Source organism: Sorex fumeus, unplaced genomic scaffold, assembly GCF_029834395.1.
Source record: "Sorex fumeus unplaced genomic scaffold, SorFum_2.1 ptg000064l, whole genome shotgun sequence".
NCBI lineage: Eukaryota > Metazoa > Chordata > Mammalia > Eulipotyphla > Soricidae > Sorex > Sorex fumeus.
Window position 1 is genome coordinate 1,076,759 of NW_026606121.1, and position 15,602 is coordinate 1,092,360.

General features: G+C 43.1%; 1 protein-coding gene across 2 annotated transcripts in view; it reads left to right on the top strand.

Annotated features, from left to right (window-relative positions):
* Positions 1–5,263: 5,263 nt before the first annotated feature.
* LOC130036640 (olfactory receptor 2AE1-like) overlaps positions 5,264–15,602 on the top strand; it is a 39,807-nt gene continuing 29,468 nt past the window's right edge. The window contains exon 1 of one of the 2 annotated variants that reach the window (XM_056128537.1): positions 5,264–6,083. In XM_056128537.1, the coding sequence (XP_055984512.1) occupies positions 5,264–6,083 (820 nt within the window). The remainder of the gene's footprint in view (positions 6,084–15,602) is intronic. The other variant, XM_056128536.1, reaches the window with a different exon arrangement.

The window sequence follows — 15,602 nt, forward strand, 5'->3', positions numbered from 1 at the left end:
AGAACTAAATATCAAAGAATAAGTGTCACCATAGTAGAAAATGACCTCAACATTGAAAGCACCAAGATGTGGCTGAAACAGAAGAGTCAATGAAATGGAACATACCCCAGCACCACGTCCTCCACCAGTGTCTGCTTCCTGACACTATTTCCCTGGGGTCCCCCCTTTGCTCCCCAGCACACCCCCAGTGGCATGTTCCTACTGATGACTAGGCCTGGGTTTCTGTTGCCTTTGGCGTCATCTGTTCTTCACTATAGCAGCTGGGGAAGTGAGTCTTGTGGGCACAGAGGCTGTGTCTTCCTCGCACTGTCTTCTCTAAAGGATTGGGCAATTTGGGGCTATCAAGTTTTCAAGACAAAAACAATGCCAGAATTCTAGGAGGTGTGTCTATTCATGGCAAATGGGCCCTTGGAGAAGATACTGCCTTGTCCTCAGGGTCCCACAGCTCATAATATTGTACTCCCCTGACCCTGTAACTGCAAGGGAAAGCCTTTTGTACTTGCTGGTCTCAGTGGCACCTTGAGTCCTGTGTCTGGAAGAGATGCAGGCTGGGTCCCCTAGGTTGAAATCCCTAGTGACTCAGTTTGCATCATCTTTCCCCTGGGTTAGTGGCAGTTTCATATCCCACACATGCCCCTCCTCTTCTCTCACAAATAGCTTGTGTCACGCCAAAAGTGTGATTTCTGCTGAGGACAGATCCTTGTAACCAAGAAGGTACCGAGAACACCAACACTCATCAAATTCTAGTTTTACTCAAGTGGGATGGAGAGATAACTCCAAGGAGAGGATGCCATGAGTGATCTCAACTCAGCATATCCACATCAGGTTTTCTTTTTTATATTTTGGCCATGCCTGTTGGTTCTGAGTTTACTTCTGGTTCTGTGCTCAGGTATCACTCCTGGCAGGGTTCAGGAGACCATATGAGGTGCTGGGGGTTGAACTCAGGTTGGTTGTGTGCAAGGAAAATGCCCTAACCGCTGTACTGTCACTCTGGCCCCCATTTTGACTGCTCCTTTGGATGACTAAACTGGTTTTCAATGTAGCCGTTAAGTTCATGGACAGCCTTATTGCTCCAGCTCTGATGGGGTGACAGGGATAGAGAGGGATGCAGTTACCTACTTAGAGGCAGAGGAAGGATATGCAGGACCCGAAGTCCTTACTTTGATAGGTTAAAGATCAGTTAGCTGATCTGTCCCACTAGGCTTTGCTGGAGGTCAAACGCCAGAGCCCAAGTTTAAGAGGGTCGCACAGTTTTGTGTGTTGCCTTGTTGATGTGGTTGTTTTGTTTCACCAAAGTAAACAATACCTGTGTGGGCAGTGTCCTCTCTGCCAGTCTCCCAGAAGTGGGGATTTCTCCTGTTGGAAAGCGATGTCCCACAGAGTCTCAGAAAAAGCTACTTTGGGTGACCAGTAGACAATAAGACCAGTAGTCAGTTGAACTCACCGAGTGTGGCCCTACCTCATCCCCTTTGAATTTTTATACTTGCTCTTCCCACAGTCTCTCCGGAAAGTCCAGCCAGGAAGTTTGGCTTTGAGTTTATCCAGGAGACTCCCACTAGGATCCAGGCATTGTGTGGAATGATCAGCTCATTTTCTCATCCCTTAAGTGAGAGCAATATTGAACCAGTCTAGGAGGGAAATTTTCCAGAATACGGGGTGGGGGGAAATGCCACTGCGGGGGGCGGGGGTGCTTCAAAGGCAGAGCATGAAATTAAAAGGAAGTATCATTTGGGAGAAAGAGAGGCCTGAATCAGATGATAGAAAAAGAAAATATTTGCTAAGGAGGAAAGAAGGAAGCAGAATAGGATGAGAGGGAAATACATGGTTCCTAAGCAGAAGGATGTGGGTGGACTTCTGGGCAGATTAAAGGTAATGTGTAATGCGATCAATGGAGAATGGAGCTCTCAGTCTGTCGGAAGTTGAAAGGGGGAAGCTAAGCCTTTGGCGATCCATTTCGATCATAATTTTTTTCTGTGGGGCTTCATCACATATGTCAGTTTCTCATTCTGATCCCTGTTTTCATGAGAGTGAGGTATTGATTTAATTCAGAAATCTGACTGGGTAATCGTTAAAATCCTGGTTTTATCAGCATGATCCATGGTTTAAAAACTCTCAGGTCTGTCTAAGCAGTACACATCCCCATTTGTTGTCTAGGTGAGGTAATGATGCGTGTGGGGACCCTCACATTTCTCCTTGTCTCCAATGAAGATAATACTGAGTTATTCTCTTAATCTAACCGACAGTCTTCTTCCATACAGTGAAATTCTCCTAACCTATCACGAAAGTCGTATTCCAAGACTATTTTGTTTATATGTATATGGCAATTATTTTAGTATCTACTGATATCTTGGGGCTGGAGCGATAGCACAGCGGGTAGGGCGTTCGCCTTACAAGCGGCCAACATGGCCGACCCGAGTTCGATTCCTCCGCCCCTCCCGGAGAGCCCGGCAAGCTACCGAGAGTATTCGATATGCCAGACACAGTAACAACAAAGTCTCCAATGGAGACGTTACTGTGCCCGCTCGAGCAAATCGACGATCAACGGGAGGGCCTTTACCTTTTACCTTTACTGATATCTTATAAAAAGTTGCATAAAGCTCAGGAGAATGTACATCACCCCATAGGAGATCGAAAGTTTATATTATCTTCTGAGTAAAGAAATAAAACATTTGTAGTTTTATATGGGGTATTTATTTATTTATCTATTTATTTTTGGCCACACAAGGTGGAGTCAGGGCTACTCCTGGCTCTGCACTTAGGATTCACTCTTGAAGGCCTCGGAGGACCATCTGGGTTGCCAGGGATTGAACTTGAGTCGGCTACATGCAAGCAAATGCCTTACCCACTGTACAGCCTGTCAGGCCCCTGTGTGAGATAGTTTTATGTGTTAGGCAAAAAGACAACCTATCATGCATGTGCTTAGATGAAGCATGGTTTAAGGATTGTGTGTGTGTGTGTGTGTGTGTGTATGTGTGTGTGGTGTGCATGTGTTTAGATGAAGCATGGCTTAAGGTTGTGTGTGTGTGTGTGTGTGTGTGTGTGTGTGATAAACATGGACAGACTCTGGTGACTGAGCAATGTGTTGCAGTGAACAGGATGAGCCAGGACCTTTCGAGTACCTGTGTTAGATGTTTTTAGTCCATGAGGTCACAGGGCAGACTCAGGGCCACAGAGGGCAGAGCACACAGCAGTGTCAGTCTGCATCTCACCTGTTTTGGCTGATCTGCAGTCGCCCCTCCCAGCGGCCCCATGATGTAGCAGCCGCCCCCCCTCCTTCAGCTCCTGTGCGTTTCCTGTCAGATGTGTGTGTTTAGCTCCTTTAAAAAAGACCCAGATTCGCAGTCACCCCCACCCCCTGTCAGTTCCAGAGGCACAAGAGCTGAAGTATTTTCCGGTCTTCCCTGGTGGGTGTCCAGCTCAGGCAGTGGGGTCCAGTCTGTCTCCTCCTAGACTTCACAGCCATCATCCATTCCTCACTCTGTGCCTACTCTGGGACTAGTTCTGGCACTCCAAAAAAAAAAAAAAACCTGAAAAAAACAAAAATTGAAAGGTGACCAGCTCTCATAGCTTGTTTATTAGATTTTATAATTGAAAATGCCCAAGTTCTCATGGCTACAGCCCCAGAAGCACAAGGACTTAATGCAGAACCCAGCAGCTTGGAGCAGAAAAGTGAAAGGACTATGCATTAATCCAGGCCATATTGTCTGCCCGGAGGGGAAAGGGTGTTGGTCCCTTCTGCCCTCCTCCCTCTGGAAAGAAAGATGGCGGCCACATGGGAGCCTTGTGGACAGCAGGTATGAGCCGGGGGTGTGGGGGCGACTAAAACCTCATGGGAAGGGGGGCGTTCCAGTCCATCCTTCACGCCCTACCGAGGTCACCAGTTGCTCCCCGCGAGCGGCTCTCCAGCACGGCCACGGCCCCAGAAGCACAAGGACTTAATGCAGAACCCGGCAGCTTGGAGCAGAAAAGTGAACGGACTATGCGTTAATCCAGGCCATCAGGTCTGTCCGGAGGGGAAAGGGTGTTGCCCCAGTCGCCTTCTCCTCTCTGGATAGAAAGGTGGCGGCCGCATGGGAGCCTTGTGGACAGCAGGTATGAGCCGGGGGACTGGGGGCGACTAAAACCTCATGGGAAGGGGGGTGTTTCGCTCCGCCCTTCACGCCCTACCGAGGCCACCAGTTGCCCCCCACTAGCGGCTCTCCAGCACGGCCACGACTCCAGAGCACAGAAACCAATTTCTTAACTATCTGACTTTCAGTAGAAATACTTCCAGGGTCAATAAGTAAAATAGCAGAAATCCAAAACCAACATATAATTCTTGAACCCAGCTGTAGAAAGCAAATCACTTCACAATGCTTTGTCAGCATGTCTGATTTGGGGGGGGGGGTAAACTCTAAATAATAGTGGTGAATCTTTTATTGAAACAATGAATCTAATCAAAGCAGATAGAGTGTTAACTAGAATTCATCTGCCCCACAGGGACTGGGAGGGGTGGGGGTGGGGTTTTATTGGGGTTCTTCATGGTAAAAAATAAGTTTTGGTAAAGGGAAATGTGCTTGATATTTGCATGATTGAGACCTAAACCTGAAAGCTTTGTACCCTTTCCCATGGTGATTCAATAAATAAATAAATAAATAAATTAAAAAAAAAGAAAATGCCCAAGTTCTGAAACATCAAATATATATGTGCATACGAATCTTAGTGGTTTGTTTTTTGATCAATCCCTTTCTGAGGAACTCGAACATTATGCCTGTATAGATACTTATTTATGGATATACTATATATATGTCCAGTTGTAAATAGAAGAGCATATGTTCATGTATCTTATGTTGTATTTCTGGGAACACTGATACATATGTGTATACTTTTATTTTCTCTTTGATATGAAGACTTTCCTGTTTTTTAAAGTCAGATATTTCAGATAATTCATAGATCTAAATATCCTGACATGAAGAGTTAGCATTATGATGAAGGGATGTTTAAGTTCTCTCTTAGAAATACATTATTTGAGTTACATAGATGTTAAATAATAAGAAAAATAATTAATTTTTTTCTTTAGGCCACTAGCAGCAGTGCTCAGGGTTACTCTTGTTTTGCTTTCAGGTTTCATTCCTGATGGGACTTGGAGAACATATGGGGGTGCCCTAACCACTTTACTATGGCTCAAGCCCAACATTTTATTCTTAAAGTCCAAGAAGCTTCTTGTCAGATTTCTCATATTTATCCATGTTCAATTCCTGTGTCCGCAGGACTGTGAAGGGTGATGAGGCAGAGCAATCAGTCCTCTCTGGCTGACTTCATCCTTGAAGGGCTCTTCGATGACTCCCTTACCCATGTCTTTCTTTTCTCCTTGACCATGGTGGTCTACCTTGTTGCTGTGAGTGGCAACTCCCTGACCATCCTCCTCATCTATGCTGACTCCCGGCTGCACACCCCCATGTACTTCCTGCTCAGCCAGCTCTCCCTCATGGACCTCATGCACGTCACCACCACCATCCCCAAGATGGCTACCAACTACCTGTCGGGCAGGAAGTCCATCTCCTTTGTGGGCTGTGCTACCCAGCACTTCCTCTACTTGTCATTGGGAGGGGCCGAGTGTATTCTCCTAACTTTCATGTCTTATGACCGTTATGTTGCCATCTGTCACCCACTGCATTATGGTGTTATCATGAGCAGGAGGGTGGCTCTGATGATGGCTGTCATGTCATGGCTGGGCGCATCCATGAACTCCTTCATTCATACTGTGATCTTGATGCACTTCCCTTTCTGTGGGTCTCGAACAGTCCACCACTTCTACTGTGAGTTACCAGCTGTTTTGAAATCAATCTGTGGAGACATCACTGTTTATGAGAAGACGGTTTACATCAGCACTGTTCTGTTTCTTGTCTTCCCCATCCTCTTGGTCTCTACCTCCTATGGCTTCATCCTCCACAGCATCATTCAGATGCGATCTGCTGGGAGTAAGAGAAATGCCTTTGCCACTTGTAGCTCTCACCTGACTGTGGTTTCTCTCTGGTTTGGAGCCTGCATCTTCTCATATATGAGACCCAGGTCCCTGCGCACTCCACTGCAAGACAAGGTTGGTTCTGTGTTCTATAGCATCATCACCCCGACCCTGAATCCTTTGATTTATACTCTCCGCAATAAGGATGTAGCCAAGGCTGTAAGAAAAGTGTTAGGGAGAGATGCTGTTATTGCACTGTAGTTGCAACGAGCATAAGAGCAAAGTGAGTTAAAATCATTCAATTGATTTGGGTAAACTTGGAAGAAATTTTAAGGATTCAGATGCTATTTGATTGCAGCAAAGTAATTACACACAATTACATGTCTCTCACCTGCTACCAGGCATCTAATACATATATTGCCATCTTAGGCCATATGAATTACAGAACAAAATGCCGGACTTTGAATTTTTCACAGATCTAGGATTGAGATTCAACAGTGAAGTCTCTAGAATACCACTGTCTTAGTAAAGAACATTTTCTGGCTCGTAGATCACTATTCCCTCCTTTGGGTCTCTTAAAATGCATTATGTCATTCTTGACCTCATTACTTCCTAAGCTTCAAATACCTTCAAATACCACTACATCAAGATAAGTTCTCATCTTTGGGTTCTTTTTGGAAACAGTATGTAGTAGGTATGTCTCAATAGTCTCAGAAGATTCAAATATACTTGATAAAAATTAGAAAAAACCTATGTATATTGTCTTTTTTGGATACACCTGGAGGTACTCAGCAGTTTCTCCTGGCTCTGCACTCAGGAATTACTCCTGGCAGTGTTTGGGGGACCATACGTGATGCCAGGAATTGAACCCGGGTCTGCTGCATACAACTCCACCTGCTGTACTATCATACTGACCCCTCAAAATATATTTGAAAGGAAACATATGAAGGCAGTGATATTCTGTAAAAAGAAATGAAGATAAATTATAATAATGCTCTTCATTATTAACATGTTACAAAAGAAATGAGGAGGGAGGGAGATGCATGTGGAGTGGAGGGTGGTTCCACACTGTTGATGAATTGTCTTCCTACCTTATCAAGGGCATACACAATGTGATCGATCATCCTTTCAAGACTTATTTGAATAAGAGCCTACGTAATTATCTTACAAATCCTTGTCAGGGCCTATGTGATCTGATTGGTTATCCCACCACACTCTCATTTACATATGTGAGCCTATGTCTGATGACCACATAGGGCTTAACCAATCAGATAGCAGAAATACCAAACAAAGATACTTAATAGATACAAACCCAGGTGTAGAAAGCGTGGAAAAGAAGAAGGCAAAGGGTGGGGGATGAAAAGGAAAAGAACAGAGTGATATGGATGGGAGGAAGAGAGATTTTGAACAACTGGTCAGTATCTTCTGTAACAGAACTAGGTAAAACAGGCCACCAGAGAATATTTATGGAGTGTTAAGGTGGTCTTTGCTGGTTTTGTCAGAAAGTTCTCCACATTTATTTATTTATTTTTTATATTTTATGTTTGTGTTTCCTATCTATCTTTTCTCTAAATTCAAAATTAACGTATTCAATTTTCAATTTTTTTCCTCTTGACAATTGTTTCCTTTTTGTTCTAGAGGAACACAGACAATAAATGATGGCCACTAAATGCTTTGAAAGCTTGGATAGATGAATATATGTCTAGAACCTAGACTTCTTGATTAAAGTGTATAAGAATTCACGTGAAGGAAATAATATATTATATATGTACAGAATAATATTATATAATTCTGATTATACAATTATTATAATATAAATATGTAGTGAATCTTTACTCTCAACCTGTGGTTAAATGAGGTGTTTTGGATTTGTCAATCATCTCTGTCTAAAGCACCATCATCTCTACTTCTATGAAACTTCATATTCTTTGTATACTTGTGCGTCTTCTCACTCTGTTCTCACTTCTGTTGGCTTTTTATCATCACTACTTTGAAACCACTAATGTGAAAGTTATTAATGGCTTCTGTATTGCTGTCCCTAAAGTTCATTGAATTCACCCAACCTTTGTTTTGCCTGGTTTGGTTTTTCTTTTTTCAGCTTTTGGGCTGTGTTCAGTGATAACTCCTGGGGGATCACTCCTGGTAGTGCTTAGGGGATCATATGTGGTGCTGGAGGTCGAACCTGGATTGGCCACGTGCAAGTCAAATAAGTATCTTATTTTGCTTTTTGAAGTACTTTCTTCACTAAGATTTCTCGACATCGTCATCATCTTTTATTTTTTCCCCATTAGCTTATCATCTTAATTTAAACTTCTCCTTCTCCTTCTCCTTCTCCTTCTCTTTCTCCTCCTCCTCCTCCTCTTCTTCTTGCTACCCTCAGTGGTGCTCACGGATTACTTCAGGCAGTGCTTCGGGGACCATGTATGGTGCCTGGGCTCACACCCAGTGAAGTGCATGCTAGTCAAGTCAGCACCCTATCTACTGTATCATCACTCCAGTCCCTCATCTTACTTATACTTTATTTAGTTTTTTTCAAACACTTCTCCACATTTATTCATGAATGTTTTTGATATTTTATGTTTATATTCCCTATCTTATCTGTTGTGTGAATATTTTTTCAGTCAGGGGTTTGATGGTTCCCCATGTTGGATTCACTTATCTTTTCTCTAAATTCAAAATTAACATATTAAATTTTCAACTCTTTTCCTCTTGACAAATGTTTCCCTCTTGTTCTAATTCCACTTGCTTTTAAATTGGCCTTAATGAAATCCAATTCCACTCTACTTGTCATGGTCTCGTGAAATGATATATCTTCAGTCCATGTTGTACATTAAAATGAACAGCAAATTCTCAATGCCTTTAATAATACCATTGTGCGATATAACAATTTTGACAATTTTTTTACAGAGCTATTTTTTCTTTGGTTTGGAGGCCACACTCAGCAGTGTGAGGGGTTAATCCTGGTGGTGCTTGGGGACCACATGGAGTGCTGAGTATCAAACTTCAGTGGGCCATGAGCAAGGCAAACTCCCTACTCCCTGTGTTATCGCTCTAGCCCCTGAAAATATTTTTTATAATTCCATTGACCATCTTGTTGTAACAAGCAATATAAAATAAATTATTTTGCACCTGTTTAAAACAGAAACAACAGGGCGGGAGAGATAGCACAGCCATTAGGGGGTTTGCCTTGCACACGGCCGACCCGGGTTCGATTCCCAGCATCCCATATGGTCCCCCAAGCACTGCCAGGAGTAACTCCTGAGTGCAGAGCCAGGAGTAATCCCTGTGCTCTAATCACCTAATCACTGGGTGTGACCCAAAAAAGCAAACAAAACAAAACAAAACAAAACAAAACAAAAAGACCCAGAAACAACAACACAAATGAAGGGTTTTCTCCTCTAACTGGAACAAGTTCAGGATATCCACTCTGGTTACTTGCTTTCAATGTAGTCTTGGAAGCCCTTGCTGGGCAATTATGGAAGAAAAGGAAAAAATTCCAAAACATTAAAGAAAATCATGATTGTTAGGTGATATAGAACATGCCAGTGAGAAAAATTAGAAATAAGAACTAAATACACTAAGTGGCAAACTAAAGGTCAGTATCAAAGTCTGTTATGTTCTTACATGTAGGTAATAAACTAGAAGAAAGGGAATTAGTAAAATAATATCATTTAACAACCAAAGAGAATTAAATAGCTAGAACTAAACTTAGGGATAGTGGAAAATGACCTCAACATCGAGAGCACTAAGATGTCACTAAAAGAAAAAGAACACACCAAGAAACAGAACCATATCCCAGCATCTCACCCTCCCCAGAGTGTCTGCCTCCTTTCATCCTGTCCCAGGAGGCCCCATACTGTCCCTCCGTCCCCAGTGGCAGGGTCCTACTGAAGAGTAGGCCTGGGTTTCTATTGCCTTTGGCATCATCTGTTCTGGGCCATGGCACCTGGGGAAATGAGAGTCTTGTGGGCACAGAGGCTGGGTCTTCCTCACACTATCTTCTCTAAAGAATTGGGCAATTTGAGGCTATCATGTTCCCAAGACAAAAACAAAGCCAGCATTCTAAGAAGTATTCATAGCCATGTATTCATGGCTAATGGGCCCTTGGAGAAGATATTTCCTTGTCCTCATGTTCACACAACTCATAATATCGCACTCCCCTGACCCTGTAACTGCAAGGGAAGTCTTTTGGGGTTGCTGGTCTCAGTGGCACCATGAGTTCTGGTATCTGGAATAGATGCAGGATGGGTCCCCTGGGTTGAAATCTCTAGTGCCTCAGTTTGCCTCAGCTGACATCATTGTTCCCCTGGGTTAGCATCTTTTTCATATCCCATGCATGCCCCTCCTCTTCTCTCACAATTATCTTGTGTCATGCCAAAAGTATGATTTCTGCTAAGGACACATCCTTGCAACCAGGAAGGGACCAAGATCACCAACCTTCATTAATCGGGATGGAGAGATAAATCTAAGAGGGGAATGTCATGAGTGATCCCAAATCAGAAAATCTTTTGACTTGCACTCATTGATGATTAAGCTGGTATTAAACACACCCCCTCCCAGGCAACATACATCAATACTCTCACGGCCAATCTCTTACGGTCCTGTCGGGAGGGGAGGGGATTCAGACAAAGTATTTCAGAGCAGAGCAAGTCTGGTTAAGATTCCAAGTCCCTACTCATACAGGTTAAAGAGATAGGTTAGTTAATCTGCTCAGTTGAGTTCATCTGAGTCCAGATTGTTAGAGCATCACGAGTTTTGTTTATTTATTTCTCTTGGTGGTTCTCTGGTCACATAAAAATTAGTGTAAATAAAGCATGTACGGACAATTCTTTTGTTGTCATTGATCCAGGAATTGGAGATTTCTTTTTAAAAAGAATTTCTTACTACTCTTATTACTTTTATTTTTGGGTCACACCTGGCAGAGCTCAGGACTTACTCCAGGCTCTGCACTCAGGATCACTCCTAGAGGGCTTAGATGGGATGTCGGGGACCAATCCTGGTTTGTCTGTGTGCAAGCAAACACCCTATCACTATACTATCTTTCCAGACACTCTGTCAATAGTTAGAGATTTTAGGGTTGGAGAAGGACGTCTCATGAGCTTTTCAGAAAAGACTTCTTTGGGTGACCAGTAGCAAATGTATGAATCATTGAACTCAGCAAGTGTGGCTCTATTTCACCCCCATTGCATTTATACTTGTTCAGCGCAGTGTCTACAGAAAGTCTAGGCAAGTTAAGTTTGGCTTGTGAGTTGACAGTTCCCATTAGGAATCAGGGCATCATGTTGAATGATCAGCTCATTTTCTTATCTTGAGTGAGGGTGATTTGAAGGAGAATGAACATCATTCCACCACGAACAGAAACTTATATTCTGTCCTGAGAAGTGACTTAGCACATTTATGGTTTTAGATGGGATAGTCTTGTCTTAGGTAGAAGGGTGATTTTATCATGGATCTTTTGCGTGAAGCATGGCTTAAGGAGATGTGTGTAAATGTCAGATAAACATAGGCGTTTCCTGGTGACTGTGCAATGTGTTGCAGTGGCCAGGCTGAGCCAGAACTTTTCCAGCGTCTACATGAGAACGTTGATGGTTCAAAATGGTTACAGACACACTCAAATGCCCCCACATGCAGAGCGTAAGGCAGTGGCAGTCTGTAGCTCTCATGATTTTTTCTGGCCTGCTATTGTCCCTCCCTGTTGCCCAGCAATGTAGAAGCTGCCCCTCCCCTGATCTTCAGCTTTGTAACTTTCTTGTCAGACGTGTGTGTTTAGCTCCTTTAAGAAAGGCCCAGAGAATGCCGACTAGTCCAGCCTTTTTGGAAAACAACATGGACGTTCCTTAAAAAACTAGAAATTGAGCTTCCATGTGGCCCAGCAATGCCACTTCTGGGAATATATCCTGAGGGTTCAAAAAGGCATAGTAGAAATAACATCTGCACCTGTATGTTCATTGCAGCACTGTTCACAAGAGTCATAATCTGGAAACAACCCGAATGCCCGAGAACAGATGACTGGTTAAAAAAATTTGGTACAAAAGAAAGATGACGGCCGCACGGGAGCCTTGTGGACAGCAGGTTTGAGCCGGGGGTGGGAGCGGCAGGGACCTCATGGGAAGGGGGGAGTAATGGGCCATCCTTCACGCCCGACCGAGGTCACCAGCTGCCCCCCACGAGCGGCTCTCCGGCACGGCCATGACTCCAGAGCACAGAAACCAATCTCTTAACTATCTAACTTTTAATAGAAATTCTTCCAGGGTTAATAAGTAAAATAGCAGAAATCCAAAACCGCGCGACTGCAGTAGCGGCCACATGACATCATTTTATTCTTAAACCAAGTTGTAGAAAGCAAATCATTTCACAACGCTGTTTCAGCATGTCTGATTGGGGGGGGGGGGTCGTAAACTCTAAACAATAATTGTGAATCTTCTATCGAAACAATGTATCTAGTCAAAGTAGATAGAGTATTAACTAGAACTCATCTGCCTCACAGGAATTGGGAGGGGTGGGAGGTGGGGTTCTATTGGGGTTCACGGTTAAAAATAAGTATTGGTAAAGGGAAATGTGTTTGATATTTACATGACTGAGACCTAAACCCGAAAGCTCTGTAACTTTTCCCACAGTGATTCAATAAAGAAATAAATTATTAAAAAAAAATTTGGTACAGCTACACAGTGGAATACTATGCAGCTGTTTGGAGGGATAAAGTCATGAAATTTACTTATAAGGGGATGGTCATCGAGAGTATCATGCCAAGTGAAATGAGTCAGAAAGACAGGGACAGACAGAGCATGACTGCACTCATTTGTGAAATATAAAATATCATAATATGAGACTTACACCCAAGGACAGTAGAGACAAGGGCCAGGAAGATTGTTCCACAGTTGAAAGCCTGCTTCATGAGCTGGGGTAGAAGGCAGCTGGGATAGAGAAGGGATCACTAAGTCAATGATGGTTGAAGGGATCTCTCGGGATGGGAGATGTGTGCTGAAAGTAGACAAAGGATCAAACATGATGACTTCTTGGTATCTGTATTGCAAACACTAATGCCCATAAGTAGAGAGAAAGAGGGAAATTTTCTGCCATAAAGGCAGGGGGATGGGGGAAAGGGTGGAGGAAGGAATACTGGGGACACTGGTGGTGGAAAATGTACAGTGGTATAGGGATGGGTGTTTGATCATTGTATGACTGAAACTCAAACATGAAAGTTTTGTAACTTAAGCTCACAATGATTCAATAAAATTAAAATAAATAAAAAAGAGAGGCCAAGAAAAGAAGGAAAGAAAGGCCCAGGTTCTGCAGTTACTTGCTCCTAACTTTGCCATTTCCAGGGGCATGAGGAGCTGAAGTGCATTCCCTTCTTCCCTCTTGGGTGCTCAGCTCACAGCAGGGGGTTTGTTCTGTCTCCTCCAATACTTTATAGCCATTGTGTCTCTGTGTACCTGCCCCAGGACTACAAGTTCCAGTCTCAGGAAAAACACGAGGAGACTCTGATCCCTGGAGGGGCTCTTGCCTTCTATCTGGTTTCAAGGCTGGAATCGCTGAAGAACAAAGATAGAAAGGCGACAGACTTTTATTGGTTGTTCACTGAGTTTCGAAGTTGTTAATGCCAGGTTCCTGTGACCCCATTCAGTGAATATGTGCGTAAAATCTTGGTGGTTTGTATTTTGATTGACACTGTCAGATTTAAGATACAAGAATATATATAATAAATGCATATAATACATATTCATATAATAATGTATATAAAATAAACATGCATATTACAAATATATGCATGTATGTGCACATATATGCATATATATGTATGAATATATACACAATAGTTTATATCCAAGTATGTACATAAATTTGATGTGAACATTTATACATATTAGTGTTTACATGTATTTTCTCTGTGATAAGAGTACACTCTTTTATGGGGGGGTGGGGGGATTTTGAGCCACCCCACCTGTGCTCAGGGATTCCTCCTAGCTCTGTTCTCAGGAATCATTTTTGATGTGGCTTGGGAACCATATGTGGTTCCAGGGATCAAACTCACATTGGTCATGTGCAGTGCAAAGGTCCTTACCATTGCTTCCAGTTCGATACTCTCATTTTTTTTCTTTTTGCGCTTTTTAGGTCACACCCGACAATGTGCGGGGATCACTCCTGGCCCATTCACTCAGGAATTACTCCTGGCGGTGCTCGGGGGACCGTATGGGATGCTGGGAATCAAACCCGGGTTGGCGGGGCTGGAGCAATAGCACAGCGGGTAGGGCGTTTGCCTTGCACGTGGCTGACCTGGGTTTGATTCCCAGCATCCCATATGGTCCCCCAAGCACCGCCAGGAGTAATTCCTGAGTGCAAAGCCAGGAGTAACCCCTGAGCATCACCAGGTGTGACCCAAAAAGCAAAACAAAACAAAACAAAACAAAACAAAAAACCACGTGCAAGGCAGATGCCTTACCCGCTGTGCTATTGCTCCAGCCCTGACACTCTCATTTTTGAAGTTATATAGTTTATGAGTCTAAATATTCTGATATTCAGAGTTAGCATTATTGTGAAGGGATATTTTAACTTCTATCTTTTTTTTTTCTTTTTGGGTCACACCGGCAATGCACAGGGATTACTGCTGGCTCTGCATTCAGGAATTACTCCTGGCGGTGCTCAGGGAACCATATGGGATGCTGGGAACTGAACTCGTGTCGGCCGCGTGCAAGGCAAATGCCCTAACAGTTCTGCTATCGCTCCTGCCCCTCAAGTTCTATCTCTTAACAACAGTATTTCACAGTAATACATTTGCTAATTAATTAGAAAAACTTCTTACAAAATCTTAAAATTAAACCAGTTCTTGTCAGATATAGAAAGATTGCATTCATCTGTGGAACATAAAGTAACAACATGGGAGATTAACACCCAAGAATAGCCAAGATAAGTACCAGGAGGTTCACTCCATGGCTTGTAGGCCAGCCACACATGCTAGGGGAAAAGGCAGCTCAGAGAGAAAAGGGAGCACCAAATAAAGGATGTTGGGAGTATCCTCCCAGGATGGGAGATGCATGCTGAAAGTAGACTGTAGACCGAGCATGATTGTCCCTCTGTGCCTCTTTTGCAAACCACAGCACCCAAAATTAGAGAGAGAACAAAGGGGAATGCCTTGCCACAAAGGCAGGGTGGGATGGGAGGTATTGGGGGGGTGGCAGGGGTACTGGAATCAGTGGTGGTGGAGAATGGGCAGTGGTGGAGGGATGGGTACTTGATCATTGTATAATTGAAACCCAAGCACAAAAATTTGTAAGTCTTCAACTGTACCTCAAAGTGTTTCACTAATAAAAAATAAATTAAAATAAAAGATAAAATTAAAAGGAAGATTTTTAACTGAAAATAAAAAAGAATATAGTGTGATAAACTCATTCAATTGATCAACGTAAGATAATTCAATGGCCCTGGATTCTGAAGCTCTTTGGTTACTACATAAACAATTCCATGTTTCTCTCTTGGACTCAGATATCTTGTACATTAGATTATCCTTTTACTCCACATATACTATTAAAACAAGATCTCACACATGGACTGTCCTTTTAGTAGAGATGTCTCACAGTCGTAGAGCTTGGACAGTCTACAGTCAAGGTTCTGGATGAATTAGTGTCTCAGGAGGACTTCCTTCCTGCTTCACAGATCA